The sequence below is a fragment of the Nerophis lumbriciformis genome, linkage group LG09 (assembly GCF_033978685.3).
Source record: "Nerophis lumbriciformis linkage group LG09, RoL_Nlum_v2.1, whole genome shotgun sequence".
In the NCBI taxonomy this organism is placed as follows: Eukaryota; Metazoa; Chordata; class Actinopteri; order Syngnathiformes; family Syngnathidae; genus Nerophis; species Nerophis lumbriciformis.
In genome coordinates, this window is record NC_084556.2 from 48,219,931 (window position 1) to 48,238,021 (window position 18,091).

At 39.2% G+C, this 18,091-nt stretch overlaps 1 protein-coding gene across 1 annotated transcript in view; it reads left to right on the forward strand.

Moving 5' to 3' along the window:
* Window positions 1-1,920: 1,920 nt before the first annotated feature.
* Window positions 1,921-18,091, forward strand: part of fgfr4 (fibroblast growth factor receptor 4) — a 66,896-nt gene continuing 50,725 nt past the window's right edge. The window contains exons 1-2 of the mRNA XM_061963022.1: window positions 1,921-2,346; window positions 9,248-9,371. Of these exons, the coding sequence (XP_061819006.1) occupies window positions 9,281-9,371 (91 nt within the window). The 5' untranslated portion in view covers window positions 1,921-2,346; window positions 9,248-9,280. The remainder of the gene's footprint in view (window positions 2,347-9,247; window positions 9,372-18,091) is intronic.

Consider the following 18,091-nt stretch of genomic DNA (forward strand, 5'->3'; position numbering starts at 1 on the left):
TCCGCCGCCGCCACAGAAAGACGTCTTTTATGCCACTCCTCCTTTGTTTCATTTTGTCCACCAAACATTTTATACTGTGCATGAATGAACAAAGGTGAGTTTATCGAAGTCTTTTAATGGTTTGCGGCTCATGACAGATGACTTTTTTGTATTTTTGGTCCAATATGGCTCTTTCAACATTTCGGGTTGCCGACCCCTGACTTAGGCCTACTACACTACTCTACTTTAATGTTAATTCTGTCGACTGTTTACTATGTTTCTGTTTATGCTTCACTGATGAGTGTGTTTGGCGAGCGCCGTTTTGTCCTACTAATTTCAGCGGCCCTCGAACTCACCGTTGTGTGGATTGTGACTCAATAGTGTGTTTAAATGTACAACTTTCTATGACGCCGCCACAGGAAAAACGTCTTTTATGCCACTCTTCCTTTGTTTAATTTTGCCCACCAAACGTTTTATACTGTGCGTGAATGAACAAAGGTGAGTTTATCAAAGTCTTTTAATGTTTTGCGGCTCCAGACAGATCACTTTTTTGTACTTTTGGTCCAACATGGCTCATTGCCGACCCCTGACTTAGACCTACTACGCTACTCTACTTTAATGTTAATTCAGTCCACTGTTTAATGTGTGTGTTTATGCTTTACTGACAAGAGTGTTTGGCGAGCGCCATTTTCTCCTACTAATTTCAGCGGCCCTCGAATTCACCGTTGTGTAGACCGTGACTCAAGAGTTTGTTTTACATGTACAACTTTCTCCGACGCTGCCATAGAAAGATGTCTTTCATGCCACTCCGCCTTTGTCTCATTTTGTCCACCAAATGTTTTATACTGTGCGTGAATGATTTAAGGTTAGTTTATCTTAGTCTTTTAATGTTTTGCGGCTCCAGACAGATCACTTTTTTGTATTTCTGGTCCAATATGGCTCTTTCAACATTTCGGTTTGCCGACCCCTGACTTAGGCCTACTACGCTACTCTACTTTAATGTTAATTCAGTCCACTGTTTAATGTGTGTGTTTATGCTTTACTGACAAGAGTGTTTGGCGAGCGCCATTTTCTCCTACTAATTTCAGCAACCCTCGAACTCACCGTTGTGTGGACCGTGACTCAACAGTTTGTTTTACATGTACAACTTTCTCCAACGCTGCCATAGAAAGACGTCTTTCATGCCACTCCGCCTTTGTCTCATTTTGTCCACCAAACGTTTTATACTGTGCGTGAATGCACAAAGGTGAGCTTATCTAAGTCTTTTAATGTTTTGCGGCTCAAGACAGATTACTTTTTTGTACTTTTGGTCCAATATGGCTCTCTCAACATTTCGGGTTGCCGACCCCTGACTTAGGCCTACTACGCTACTCTACTTTAATGTTAATTCTGTCATTGTGGTGGCATTTGGAGAGCCACGTGTTTTCTGAGATGGAACCACTGGTAAAAACCACATAAATTTGTGCGAATTCCTGGCGGGACTGACGAATGCCAATAATCCGATTATTTTTTTGGGATAATCAACACAATCCACTGGTAAAGACCCTCCTAATTGGATGCGTCTTCTACGGCCCACCCGCCTTATATTGCCATATTTGCATAAAGGGGCAATTAAGGGGTAGTTGTCAAAAATAACATTTGAATAAGATGGCTGGGGTGGGGGGCGGGGCTAGCACGAGACCACCCGTGGAAGTACTTTTTTTTAAAATTATTTCCAAATATAACATTTTAGAAAGTTGCGGTTAAAAGGAGGGTTGCCAGCTTTGGGGGAGTGAGTGGGCGCGGGGGGTATTTTGTGTGTGTGTGTGTGTGAGGGGAGGGGTGCACACACACACACACACGCACACGTGCACGCACTCACACGCGGACGCGCGCGCGCACACCCCGTCCTCCCCCCGCCCCCGAGCCACTATTGTTGTTGTGCCGCAGCGAGCAGAGCAGTTGGAGTGGAGCTGCCCCACGGACACACTCACTCACACGCGCGAGTCTCAGGGGGAGAACCGGCGCCGAATCCCCGGACCCGAGCTCCCACGCTGCGTGGGCTCCACGTGTGCACGGAGCTAAAAAAAAAAAAACAACAACCTCCCCGTGGAGCAAAAAAGTGACGCCAGAAGAAGAAAGCGGTGCGCGTAAAAAAGGAGCCAAAAAGTTGCGCGCCAGCCGAGGGGGGCGGACTGACCGCGACTCGGACCCGCAGTCACGGCCCGCAAGGACGGATGTAGAAGCCGATGAAGACCCTCAGCCGGTTCTGCTTCTGATGGATCTATAGAGGACGCGCGACTACACACTTTTTGGGACTCCCGTCAAAATGCGGATTTTAATCCTCGGCCGCCGGCATCAGAAGTGACAACACGAAGGACTTTAAAGGTGATTATTATTATTATTATTTTTTTTTTCTTCCACAATTTCCTGCGTGTTCCACGATCATGAATCCACTTGAAAGCTTTGCGTGGCGCGGCGTTAATTGTCTTTGCCAACAAACCCAACACACGTCTTGATTTAGACTTTGAACTCCGCTCAGGTCTGCGGACTTTGGACTCTTTGGGAACCTTTCAACACCTCGCAGCCAAAGTTGTTTTGGACATTTGAGGGCCACACTTGGGGGGCCCCCCCTTATTTATTCCAACGGGTTTTGATACTTTTGAATCAAACATGAATTTAGAACAAATTTGTTGGATAATTAATGTCTTTGAGCAACTTTGAAACTGGAGGATTGAAACAGTATCAATATTGTTATAAGTACACCTCTGCGCAAAATGGAATCCTATTATTAAAGAAACAAAAATAGAAAGCAACTTACAACAAAAAATATCGTTATCGTTCAAGTATCAAAATCGACCGGGAATCGGGAGGTCCCCATAAAAAATAAATATCCGAGATTACCCAGAATTCCCGGTCTTCCGGGTCATTCTCCCCATTGAAAATGAATGGACCGTTTTTCCGAACGTGCACAATTTCCACGTTTCTCAACCGATTTGAACCCTTCCACTGTCCACACACTCCACTCACTACCATTTTCCAAGTTTAAAAAAATTCCTGGAATTCACAGAATTCCCGGTTTTCCAAAGTACTCTTTTCACCTCTTCTTGGAAACTTTTCACCGGCCACATTTTTCAACCGTTTTTGACCATTCCACCTTCAAAATATTCCTCTTAATGGGGGACAACAAAACTACCATTTTTTTCCCACCGGTTTTCCCGAAATTCCAGGAATTCCAAAATAAATAAATTTAAAACTGCTACGTCAACCGTTTTGAAAAATTCCAACACCAACCCATTCATATCATCTAGGACATTTGTTTTATTACCTATATTTTCAAAAATTCCCATTTTTCCCGAAATTCCCAAATTTCTAGGAAATTTTGTGCCATCTTTTCAACCTGATTCCGATCTTTCAACCATCAACCATCACACTGCTCTTCACATATGTCGAACGCAAAACATGTTGTCGTTTTCCCAAAATTCCAGATTTTCGCGGAATTTCCGGTAATTTTCTCCCCATTGAAAATGAATGGGCATTATACAAATTTCTCATCCGTTTTGAACCGTTCCAACATCCACACACTCCACTCACCTTGGACAATCACACTACCATTTTCCAAGTTCAAAAAAATTCCCAGAATTCCCGGTTTTCGAAAGCACTCTTTTCACCTCTTCTTGGAAACTTTTCACCAGCCGCATTTTTCAACCATTTTTGACCATTCCACCTTCAAAATATTCCTCCTAATGGGGACAACAAAACTACCATTTTTTTCCACCAGTTTTCCCGAAATTCCAGGAATTCCAAAATAAATAAATTTAAAACTGTTACGTCAACCGTTTTGAAAAATCCCAACACCAACCCATTCATATCGTCTAGGACAATTGTTTTATTACCTATATGTTCAAAAATTCCCATTTTCCCCAAAATTCTAGTAAATTTTGCGCCATCTTTTCAACCTGATTCCGATCTTTCAGCCATCAACCATCACACCGCTCTTCACATATGTCGAACGCAAAACATGTTGTCGCTTTCACCAAATTCCCGGTTTTCCCGGAATTTCCGGTAATTTTTCTCCTCATTGACAATGAATGGGCATTATACAAATTTCTCATCAGATTTGAATCGTTCCAACATCACTTTGGACAATCACACTACCATTTTCCAAGTTTAAAAAAATTCCCGGAATTCCCAGAATTTACGGTTCTCCAAAAGCACTCTTTTCACCTCTTCTTGGAAACTTTTCACCAGCCGCATTTTTCAACCGTTTTTGACCATTCCACCTTCAAAATATTCCTCTTAATGGGGACAACAAAACTACCATTTTTTCCCACCGGTTTTCCCGAAATTCCAGGAATTCCAAAATAAATAAACTTAAAACTGTTACGTCAACCGTTTTGAAAAATTCCAACACCAACCCATTCTTATCGTCTAGGACAGTTGTTTTATTACCTATATGTTCAAAAATTCCCATTTTTCCCGAAATTCTAGTAAATTTTGCGCCATCTTTTCAACCTGATTCCGATCTTTCAACAATCAACCATCACACCGCTCTTCACATATGTCGAACGCAATAATGTTGTCCCTTTCCCAAAATTCACGGTTTTCCCGGAATTTCCGGTAATTTTTCTCTCCATTGACAGTGAGTGGGCATTATACAAATTTCTCATCAGATTTGAACCGTTACAACATCCACACACTCCACTCACCTTGGACAATCACACTACCATTTTCCAAGTTAAAAAAAATTCCCAGAATTCCCAGTTTTCCAAAGCACTCTTTTCACCTCTTCTTGGAAACTTTTCACCGGCCACATTTTTCAACCGTTTTTGACTATTCCACCTTCAAAATATTCCTCTTAATGGGGACAACAAAACTACCATTTTTCTCACCGGTTTTTCATGAAATTCCAGGAATTCCAAAATAAATAAATTTAAAACTGTTACGTCAACCGTTTTGAAAAATCCCAACACCAACCCATTCAGATCATCTAGGACAATTGTTTTATTACCTATATTTTCAAAAATTCCCATTTTTTCCGAAATTCCCAAATTTCTAGGAAATGTTGTGCCATCTTTTCAACCTGATTCCGATCTTTCAACCATCAACCATCACACTGCTCTTCACATATGTCGAACGCAAAACATGTTGTCGCTTCCCCAAAATTCCAGATTTTCGCGGAATTTCCGGTAATTTTCTCCCCATTGAAAATGAATGGGCATTATACAAATTTCCCATCAGATTTGAACCGTTCCAACATCCACACACTCCACTCACCTTGGACAATCACACTATCATTTTCCAAGTTAAAAGAAAATTCCCAGAATTCCCTGAATTCCCGGTTTTCCAGAGCACTCTTTTCACCTCTTCTTGGAAACTTTTCACCGGCCACATTTTTCAACCGTTTTTGAACTTTCTACCTTCAAAACATTCCTATTAATGGGGAAAACAAAACTACCATTTTTCTTTTTGTACAAATTCCACGGTTTTCCCGAAATTCCAGGAATTCCGAAATACTCATTTAAATTTAAACTGTTACGTCAACCGTTTTGAAAAATTCCAACACCAACCCATTCATATCATCTAAGACAATTGTTTTATTACCTATATTTTCAAAAATTCCCATTTTTCCCGAAATTCCCAAATTTCTAGGAAATTCCTATTCAAATGAATGGACGTATTCATAGTTATACAATGCCCCAAATTTTCAAAATGTCAACCTGATTCCGATTTTTCAATCATCGCACTGCTCTTCACATATGTCGAACGCAAAACATGTTGTCCCTTTCCCAAATTACCTGGTTTTCCCGGAATTTCTGGTAATTTTTCTCCCCATTGACAGTGAGTGGACATTATACACATTTCTCATCAGTTTTGAACCGTTCCAACACCCACACACTCCACTCACCTTGGACAATCACACTACCATTTTACAAGTTAAAAAAAAAATTTCCCGAAATTCCCGGTTCTCCAAAGCACTCTTTTCACCTCTTCTTAGAAACTTTTCATCAGCCACATTTTTCAACCGTTTTTGACCCATTCCATCTCCAAGACAAACCTCTTAATTGGGACAACAAAACTACCATTTTATTTTTGGTACAAATTCCCGGTTTTCCCAAAATTCCAGGAATTCCGAAATACCTATTTAAATTTAAACTGTTAAGTCAACCGTTTTGAAAAATTCCAACACCAACCCATTCATGTCATCTGAGACAAATGTTTTATTACCTATATTTTCAAAAATTCCCATTTTTCCCGAAATTCCCAAATTTCTAGGAAATTCCTATTTAAATGAATGGACGTATTCATAGTTATACAATGCCCCAAATTCTCAAAATGTCAACCTGATTCCGATCTTTCAACCATCACACTGCTCTTCACATATGTCGAACGCAAAACATGTTGTCCTTTTCCCAAAATTCCTGGTTTTCCCGGCATTTCCAGTAATTTTCTCCTCATTGACAATAAATGGGCATTATACACATTTCTCATTCGATTTGAACCGTTCCATCAACCACACACTCCACTCAATCTGGACATTCAACCCAGCATATTTCCCGGTTCTGAAAATTCCCTAATTACCCGTGATTACCAGGAATTTCCCCCCACTGAAAATGAATGGGCAACATACAAACCTCTCCATATCCCACATTTCTGAAGCAATTCGAACCGTTCCCTACGGGAATTGCAAACTCTAGTTCACACTGTTTTTTAGTCTGTAACAAAAAAAACACTTAAATATGCTTAATATATAAAAAAAATATGAATCAATATTTAAACTGTAAAGATTTTTCGATCACCTTGGACCATTTGATACTGAAAAATAAAACTTTATTATTAATAACAAATTGAAATTGATCAGCAACATTCATTTAGAAGCACAATAAATAAAACATTTTAATCTATAAACAAATATATATATTCGTCAAACATGTTGAATTCATTCATAATATTGATAAATAAGAATTTTGATTTAGATGTGAACACATTTTTCCAGGGGTAATTTGCGTCTATATTCTATCAGTGATGGAGCAGGAAAGGGCTAGGAATAAGTTTGCAGTGAAATGCTTTAAGACTTAGACTTAGACTTGGACAAACTTTATTGATCCACAAGGGAAATTGTTCCACACAGTAGCTCAGTTGCAAAGGATGGAAAGGGTAAGGATGGAAAGGATAATGCAGGTATAAAGTACATTAAAAATGTACCATAGTAGCAATATGAAATATAACACATATGTAATATTTACATGATATATTATTATATTATATTTGTATATTATTTATGCAATATATAACAGATATATAACATTAAGAGGCTCCTTGTCACTCCTTACTCGATCATTCATACATAACGGGGCCCCCCTATATATGGTGGGGCCCCGCACACATGCGATCTGAATACAGCACAACCCAAAACACAAAAATAAAAGTCAAATATCTGAGGCAGAACGTTGCATCACTGAGGTTTCGTTGGAAAGAAAAGGAGTACAATTCCGTAATGCAACGTTGTTATCGTGGATATTAGTTTATATGTCCTCTGCAGTGGACATTTGTAATATTTACGTACATATTATATATACAGTACATAATATATACTGATATATTATATTATTATATTATATTATATTTTTATATAATATATACAATATATAACAGATACATAACATTATTAAGAGGCTCCTTGTCGTTCCTTACTGGATCATTCATACATAATGGGGCCCCCCATAGGTGGCGGGGCCCCGCACACATGCGATCCGAAGAAAGCCCAACTCAAAACACAAAAATAAAAGTCAAATATCTGAGGCGGAACGTTGCATCACTGAGGTTTCGTTGGAAAGAAAATGAGTAAAATTCAGTAATGCAACGTAGAGGCCTAGTGGTTAGAGTGTCCGCCCTGAGATCGGTTGGTCGTGAGTTCAAACCCTGGCCGAGTCATAAAAAAGACTATAAAAAAAATGGCACCCGTTACCTCCCTGCTTGGCACTCAGCATCAAGGGTTGGAATTGGGGGTTAAATCACCAAAAAATGATTCCCGGGCGTGGCCACTGCTGCTGCTCACTGCTCCCCTCACCTCCCAGGGGGGTGATCAAGGGTGATGGGTCAAATGCAGGGAATAATTTCGCCACACCTAGTGGTGTGTGACAATCATTGGTACTTTAACTTTAACTTTTTTTTAAATCATTATTAGTTTATATGTCCTCTGCAGTGGACATTTGTTTGGTCGGGGAAAAGAATGACCTTTAATCTGTTCACTACAGAGGACGCTCTCATGAAGTAAAAAAAAAAAAAAAAAAAAAAAGGAACTTGAGTTGTTTAATTCTAAAGGCCTAGTGGCCACATACGTGGACAGCACCTTTTTGCTCTTATTTCCAAAATTGTGTACACTACTGAATTGGGGTCTTATGGCCACTTATGTGGACACTTATGCTGCCATCTGGTAGTGTCAGAAGAGTATAACATACAATGGAATTTGGAAAAAAAAAGTGTAAAAATAAGAATTAGCATGTCACTAAACATGAAGTACACGTCTGTGTACTTATGGACTAAGTACATCACAACAAAAGATGATTCTTAGTTTTTATGCTAATTAGGGTCCAATAAGCCCAAATAGCAAAGAGAAATTAAAAAAAAGCATGTAAACAATAATAATAATAATATATTTTATTTGTAAATGTACATTGAGTAAACAATCTCAAAGTGCTACAGCGTATTAAAAAAAAAAAAAGATAATAAATAAATAAATAAAAATAAAAACTAGAACAGCCAAATAGCTATAACTAGTATGCATATATCTAAAAAAAAAAAGGCTTTAAAAAAAAAAGGGCTTTTAAGCCTTTTTTAAAAAGCATCCACAGTCTGTGGTGCCCTCAGGTGGTCAGGGAGAGCGTTCCACAGACTGGGAGCGGCGCAGCAGAAAGAACAAACAAACAGCTTGGGCCTTAAGAGGCTAAACTAAGGAGACATCTTAATTGGCTTGAGGGGACACTGCAGGACGTTTCCAAGTTGTTGTCCTTTTGTGATAAAAAACAAAACAAAAACACAGATTTGCACTTCAGAGAGAAAAGGGACTGATGAACCCCGACTGATAGGACAGGAACTTCTTCAAGGTTTCTGGACGGGAGGCCGTGCACCTCCCCGCGTCTCCACGGCGAGTTTCAAGTGTTTTTTTTCCCGCCCCCCGGGCAGCGAGGCCCTGACTCCGGCAGGACCGCGTGGGACGGACACTCGGTGGAGGCGTGTTGCAGGGAGCGATGCTGAGAAACCTTTTGTTTGTCTTCCCCCCCCGCAGAGGAACATCTTCATCTTCATCGTCAGGGACAAGATGTCCGACGTCTGCACGCTCTGTCTGCTGCTGCTCTGCTGCTCGGGCTCGGCGTGGAGCGGCGCCCACCACGGAGGAGCCGGAATGAAAGGTAGGAAGAAAGAAGCCAGGCAGAAGCTACTCAGTGGCCTAGTGGTTAGAGTGTCCGTCCTGAGATCGGTAGGTTGTGAGTTCAAAACCCCGGTCGAGTCATACCAAAGACTATAAAAATGGGACCCATTACCTCCCTGCTTGGCACTCAGCATCAAGGGTTGGAATTGGGGGTTAAATCACCAAAAATGATTCCCGGGCGCGGCCACCGCTGCCGCTCACTGCTCCCCTCACCTCCCAGGGGGTGAACAAGGGGATGGGTCAAATGCAGAGGACAAATTTCACCACACCTAGTGTGTGTGTGACAATCATTGGTACTTTAACTTAACTTTTAAGCTGAAGTTTCCCTAGAGTAGTGTTTTTCAACCGCTGTGCTGCGGCTGTGAGATACAAATTTCACCTATTTGGGTTAAAAATATTTTTTGCAAGTTTGTTGAGTGTCGGTGCTGTCTAGAGCTCGGCAGAGTAACCCTGTAATTCTGTCCACTGTCGAATATGTTTGTGTTGATGCTTCACTGACGAGCGTGTTTGGCGAGCGCCGTTTTGTCCTACTAATTTCAGCGGCCCTTGAACTCACCGTAGTGCGGACCGTGACTCAACAGTTTGTTTTACATGTACAACTTTCTCCGACGCTGCCACAGAAATACGTATTTTATGCCACTCCTCCTTTGTTTCATTTTGTCCACCAAACGTCTTATACTGTGCGTGAATGAACAAAGGTGTGTTCATCTACCTATAAGTCGCAGTTTTTTTTCATAGTTTGGCCGAGGGTGCGACTTATACCCAGGAGCGACTTATGTGTGAAATTATTAACACATTACCGTAAAATATCAAATAATATTATTTAGCTCATTCACGTAAGAGACTAGACCAGGGGTCGGCAACCCGCGGCTCTAGAGCCGCATGCGGCTCTTTAGCGCCGCCCTAGTGGCTCTCTGGAGCTTTTTCAGAAATGTATGAAAAATGGAAAAAGATGAGGGGAAAAAAAAAAAAAATCAATTTTTTTGTTTTAATATGGTTTCTGTAGAAGGACAAACATGACACAAACCTCCCTAATTGTTATAAAGCACACTGTAACATGCTTCACTGATTCGAGTATTTGGCGAGCGCCGTTTTGCCCTACTAATTTCAGCGGCCCTTGAACTCACCGTTGTGCGGACCGTGACTCAACAGTTTGTTTTACATGTACAACTTTCTCCGACTCTGCCACAGAAAGACGTCTTTTATGCCACTCCTCCTTTGTTTCATTTTGTCCACCAAACGTTTTATACTGTGCGTGAATGAACAAAGGTGTGTTCATCTACCTATAAGTCGCAGTTTTTTTTCATAGTTTGGCCGGGGGTGCGACTTATACCCAGGAGCGACTTATGTGTGAAATTATTAACACATTACCGTAAAATATCAAATAATATTATTTAGCTCATTCACGTAAGAGACTAGACCAGGGGTCGGCAACCCGCGGCTCTAGAGCTAGTGGCTCTCTGGAGCTTTTTAAAAAATGTATGAAAAATGGAAAAAGATGAGGGGAAAAACATTTATTTTTTGTTTTAATATGGTTTCTGTAGGAGGACAAACCTCCCTAATTGTTATAAAGCACACTGTTTATATTAAACATGCTTCACTGATTCGAGTATTTGGCGAGCGCTGTTTTGTCCTACTAATTTTGGCGGTCCTTGAACTCACCTTAGTTTGTTTACATGTATAACTTTCTCCGACTTTCGAGGACGTGTTTTATGCCACTTCTTTTTCTGTCTCATTTTGTCCACCAAACTTTTAACGTTGTGCATGAAAGGTGAGTTTTGTTGATGTTATTGACTTGTGTGGAGTGCTAATCAGACATATTTGGTTACTGCATGACTGCAAGCTAATCGATGCTAACATGCTATTTAGGCTAGCTATATGTACATATTGCATCATTATGCCTCATTTGTAGCTATATTTGAGGTCATTTAGTTTCCTTTAAGTCCTCTTAATTCAATTTATATCTCATGACACACTATCTTTATGTAATATGGCTTTTAATTTTTTGCGGCTCCAGACAGATTTGTTTTTGTATTTTTGGTCCAATATGGCTCTTTCAACATTTTGGGTTGCCGACCCCTGGACTAGACGTATAAGATTTCATGGGATTTAGCGATTAGGGGTGACAGATTGTTTGGTAAACGTATAGCATGTTCTATATGTTATAGTTATTTGAATGACTCTTACCATAATATGTTACGTTAACATACCAGTTGGTTATTTATGCCTCATATAACGTACACTTATTCAGCCTGTTGTTCACTATTCTTTATTTATTTTAAATTGCCTTTCAAATGTCTATTCTTCATGTTGGGTTTTATCAAATACATTTCCCCAAAAAATGCGACTTATATATGTTTTTCCCTTTCTTTATTATGCATTTTCGGCCGGTGCGACTTATACTCCGAAAAGTACAATAATTGCTTTTGTAGATGTCGGAAACAGCGGAAGGCAGGGTGCAGGTAAAAAGGTGTCTAATGCTTAAACCAAAAATAAACAAAAAGGTGAGTGCCCCTAAGAAAAGGCATTGAAGCTGAGGGAAGGCTATGCAGAACGAGACTAAAAGTGAACTGGGTACAAAGTAAACAAAAACAGAATGCTGGACGACAGCAAAGACTTAAAGCGTAGCAAAGACGGCGTCCACAATGTACATCCGAACATGCCGCGACAATCATGAATTGATTAACGTGGACCCCGACTTAAACAAGTTGAAAAACTTATTCGGGTGTTACCATTTAGTGGTCAATTGTACGGAATATGTACTGTACTGTGCAATCTACTAATAAAAGTTTCAATCAATCAATCAATCAACAATGTCCCCACAAAGAAGGATAAAAACAACTGAAATATTCTTGATTGCTAAAACAAAGTAGATGCGGGAAATATCACTCAAAGGAAGACATGAAACTGCTACAGGAAAATACCGAAAGAAGAGAAAAAGCCACCAAAATAGGAGCTCAGGACAAGAACTAAAACACTACACATAGGAAAACAGCAATAAACTCCAAATAAGTCAGGGTGTGATGTGACAGGTGGTGACAGTACACCTACTTTGAGACAAGAGCTATAGTGATGCATGCTTGGTTATGCTTTAAAGTCATATCGAAACACTGCCCTAGAGAGCGAGTCGCTGGTTGAAATATCAGCGACGAGATGACGAAATCTGGATTATGTGGAGGCCCCTCCCCCGAAGCCTCCTAAAAGTAGAGGACAGAACGTAACCATGGCGACCTGCGACTCGTCGGGGCTGTGATTGGTCGGCTCGTTCCACTTTATTTCTCTGTCTTTTCCTCGGATCTCAGGTCAATATTTATCAATGTATCAATATTTGTTTACGATAAATACTAATAGCTCGGTTGGTAGAGCGGCCGTGCCAGCAACTTGAAGGTTCCAGGTTCGATCCCCGCTTCCGCCATCCTAGTCACTGCCGTTGTGTCCTCGGGCAAGACACTTTACCCACCTGCTCCCAGTGCCACCCACACTGGTTTAAATGTCACTTAGATATTGGGTTTCACTATGTATAAGTGCTTTGAGTCACTAGAGAAAAGCGCTATATAAATATAATTCACTTCACATTTCACAAAGAACAAATACAATAACTCTTTAATTTCATTGTTTGCACACGACGAAGGAAGCTAAGAAGCTAATAGTCAACACAGAACACCCCCAGTGTGTCGCAGGCGTTAGAACGTGATGCAAGCCACATAGTGGTTACGGTGTAGTTTCATGTTGTCATGTAGTTTCATGTTGTCATGTTATCATGTAGTTTCATGTTGTCATGTTATCATGTAGTTTCATGTTGTCATGTTATCATGTTATCATGTAGCGTAGTTTCATGTTGTCATGGTATCAGGTAGCGTAGTTTCATGTTGTCATATTATCGGGTAGCGTAGTTTCATGTTGTCATGCTGTCATGTTATCAGGTAGCGTAGTTTCATGTTGTCATATTATCGGGTAGCGTAGTTTCATGTTGTCATGCTGTCATGTTATCATGTAGCGTAGTTTCATGTTGTCATATTATCATGTTAGTGTAGTTTCATGTTGTCATGTTATCATGTTATCATGTAGCATAGTTTAATGTTGTCATGTTGTCATGTTATCATGTAGCATAGTTTCATGTTGTCATGGTATCAGGTAGCGTAGTTTCATGGAGTCATGTTATCAGGTGGTGTAGTTTCATGTTGTCAGATTATCGGGTAGCGTAGTTTCATGTTGTCATGCTGTCATGTTATCATGTAGCGTAGTTTCATGTTATCATGTTAGTGTAGTTTCATGTTGTCATGTTATCATGTAGCGTAGTTTCATGTTGTCATGTTGTCATGTAGTGTAGTTTCATGTTGTCATGTTGTCATGTTATCATGTAACATATTTTCATGTTGTCATGTTGTCTTGTTATCATGTAACGTAGTTTCATGTTGTCATGTTATCATGTAACATAGTTTCATGTTGTCATGTTATCATGCAGCGTAGTTTCATGTTGTCATGTTATCATGCAGCGTAGTTTCATGTTGTCATGTTATCATGTAGCGTATTTTCATGTTGTCATGTTGTCTTGTTATCATGTAACGTAGTTTACGTTATGTTATCATGTAGTGTAGTTTCATGATGTCATGTTATCATGTAACGTAATTTCATGTTGTCATGTTATCATGTAGTTTCATGATGTCATGTTATCATGTTGTCATGTAGCGTAGTTTCATGTTGTCATGTTATCATGTAACGTAATTTCATGTTGTCATGTTATCATGTAGTTTCATGATGTCATGTTATCATGTTGTCATGTAGCGTAGTTTCATGTTGTCATGTTATCATGTAGCGTAGTTTCATGTTGTCATGTTATCATGTAGCGTAGTTTCATGTTGTCATGTTGTCTTGTTATCATGTAACGTAGTTTACGTTATGTTATCATGTAGTGTAGTTTCATGATGTCATGTTATCATGTAACGTAATTTCATGTTGTCATGTTATCATGTAGTTTCATGATGTCATGTTATCATGTTGTCATGTAGCGTAGTTTCATGTTGTCATGTTATCATGTAGCATAGTTTCATGTTGTCATGGTATCAGGTAGCGTAGTTTCATGGAGTCATGTTATCAGGTGGTGTAGTTTCATGTTGTCAGATTATCGGGTAGCGTAGTTTCATGTTGTCATGCTGTCATGTTATCATGTAGCGTAGTTTCATGTTATCATGTTAGTGTAGTTTCATGTTGTCATGTTATCATGTAGCGTAGTTTCATGTTGTCATGTTGTCATGTTATCATGTAGTGTAGTTTCATGTTGTCATGTTGTCATGTTATCATGTAACATATTTTCATGTTGTCATGTTGTCTTGTTATCATGTAACGTAGTTTCATGTTGTCATGTTATCATGTAACATAGTTTCATGTTGTCATGTTATCATGCAGCGTAGTTTCATGTTGTCATGTTATCATGCAGCGTAGTTTCATGTTGTCATGTTATCATGTAGCGTATTTTCATGTTGTCATGTTGTCTTGTTATCATGTAACGTAGTTTACGTTATGTTATCATGTAGTGTAGTTTCATGATGTCATGTTATCATGTAACGTAATTTCATGTTGTCATGTTATCATGTAGTTTCATGATGTCATGTTATCATGTTGTCATGTAGCGTAGTTTCATGTTGTCATGTTATCATGTAACGTAATTTCATGTTGTCATGTTATCATGTAGTTTCATGATGTCATGTTATCATGTTGTCATGTAGCGTAGTTTCATGTTGTCATGTTATCATGTAGCGTAGTTTCATGTTGTCATGTTATCATGTAGCGTAGTTTCATGTTGTCATGTTGTCTTGTTATCATGTAACGTAGTTTACGTTATGTTATCATGTAGTGTAGTTTCATGATGTCATGTTATCATGTAACGTAATTTCATGTTGTCATGTTATCATGTAGTTTCATGATGTCATGTTATCATGTTGTCATGTAGCGTAGTTTCATGTTGTCATGTTATCATGTAGCATAGTTTCATGTTGTCATGGTATCAGGTAGCGTAGTTTCATGGAGTCATGTTATCAGGTGGTGTAGTTTCATGTTGTCAGATTATCGGGTAGCGTAGTTTCATGTTGTCATGCTGTCATGTTATCATGTAGCGTAGTTTCATGTTATCATGTTAGTGTAGTTTCATGTTGTCATGTTATCATGTAGCGTAGTTTCATGTTGTCATGTTGTCATGTTATCATGTAGTGTAGTTTCATGTTGTCATGTTGTCATGTTATCATGTAACATATTTTCATGTTGTCATGTTGTCTTGTTATCATGTAACGTAGTTTCATGTTGTCATGTTATCATGTAACATAGTTTCATGTTGTCATGTTATCATGCAGCGTAGTTTCATGTTGTCATGTTATCATGCAGCGTAGTTTCATGTTGTCATGTTATCATGTAGCGTATTTTCATGTTGTCATGTTGTCTTGTTATCATGTAACGTAGTTTACGTTATGTTATCATGTAGTGTAGTTTCATGATGTCATGTTATCATGTAACGTAATTTCATGTTGTCATGTTATCATGTAGTTTCATGATGTCATGTTATCATGTTGTCATGTAGCGTAGTTTCATGTTGTCATGTTATCATGCAGCGTAGTTTCATGTTGTCATGTTATCATGTAGCGTAGTTTCATGTTGTCATGTTATCATGTAACGTAATTTCATGTTGTCATGTTATCATGTAGTTTCATGATGTCATGTTATCATGTTGTCATGTAGCGTAGTTTCATGTTGTCATGTTATCATGTAACGTAATTTCATGTTGTCATGTTATCATGTAGTTTCATGATGTCATGTTATCATGTTGTCATGTAGCGTAGTTTCATGTTGTCATGTTATCATGTAGCGTAGTTTCATGTTGTCATGTTATCATGTAGCGTAGTTTCATGTTGTCATGTTGTCTTGTTATCATGTAACGTAGTTTACGTTATGTTATCATGTAGTGTAGTTTCATGATGTCATGTTATCATGTAACGTAATTTCATGTTGTCATGTTATCATGTAGTTTCATGATGTCATGTTATCATGTTGTCATGTAGCGTAGTTTCATGTTGTCATGTTATCATGTAGCATAGTTTCATGTTGTCATGGTATCAGGTAGCGTAGTTTCATGGAGTCATGTTATCAGGTGGTGTAGTTTCATGTTGTCAGATTATCGGGTAGCGTAGTTTCATGTTGTCATGCTGTCATGTTATCATGTAGCGTAGTTTCATGTTATCATGTTAGTGTAGTTTCATGTTGTCATGTTATCATGTAGCGTAGTTTCATGTTGTCATGTTGTCATGTTATCATGTAGTGTAGTTTCATGTTGTCATGTTGTCATGTTATCATGTAACATATTTTCATGTTGTCATGTTGTCTTGTTATCATGTAACGTAGTTTCATGTTGTCATGTTATCATGTAACATAGTTTCATGTTGTCATGTTATCATGCAGCGTAGTTTCATGTTGTCATGTTATCATGCAGCGTAGTTTCATGTTGTCATGTTATCATGTAGCGTATTTTCATGTTGTCATGTTGTCTTGTTATCATGTAACGTAGTTTACGTTATGTTATCATGTAGTGTAGTTTCATGATGTCATGTTATCATGTAACGTAATTTCATGTTGTCATGTTATCATGTAGTTTCATGATGTCATGTTATCATGTTGTCATGTAGCGTAGTTTCATGTTGTCATGTTATCATGCAGCGTAGTTTCATGTTGTCATGTTATCATGTAGCGTAGTTTCATGTTGTCATGTTATCATGCAGCGTAGTTTCATGTTGTCATGTTATCATGCAGCATAGTTTCATGTTGTCGTGTTATCATGTAACGTAGTTTCATGTTGTCTTGTTATCATGTAACGTAGTTTCATGTTGTCATGTTATCATGCAGCGTAGTTTCATGTTGTCGTGTTATCATGCAGCGTAGTTTCATGTTGTCATGTTGTCATGTAGCGTAGTTTCATGTTATCATGTTATCATGCAGCGTAGTTTCATGTTGTCATGTTATCATGCAGCGTAGTTTCATGTTGTCGTGTTATCATGCAGCGTAGTTTCATGTTGTCATGTTGTCATGTAGCGTAGTTTCATGTTATCATGTTATCATGCAGCGTAGTTTCATGTTGTCATGTTATCATGTTGTCATGTAGCGTAGTTTCATGTTGTCATGTTATCATGTTGTCATGTTCAGGATGCTGACAGATGCAAAAACAAGAACTTGTACAAGTTGAGTGCGTGCAAAGACTTTGTTTTGAGCTTGTGGACGTCCGCTGAAACCTCAACTCTGGCGGTCATGCAAGAAACACCCTGTGGGCGTTTTGTAGCGCGCGTGTGAGAACTTTCAAGTCGGAGGTAAGACGTCGGAGTTAAATGTTTCATGTTTGGAGTCTGGGAGTTACATTTATCTGCCGCGGACACAAAGAAAGTCAAAGGTGTGTTTTGGCGCCGCACAGCCGATCTTAAGAAGCCCGAGGCTGGGAAGTGGAAATGTGGCAGCTGCAGAGGAAGAGGAGGAAGAGGCGTGTCTTCTTCTTCATTGATGCTTCTGCAGCAACGCCTCAAAGGTGTAAAATAAAGCTTCAAGTTCTTCATCGCCAGATAAGTGAAGAATAATTAAAGATGTCAGGATGGACTTTTTTCTTTGCCCTTGATGAAAGACAATATGCCCCCCCCCCACCTGCCCCCAGGTGAGACCAGCAGAGGCTTG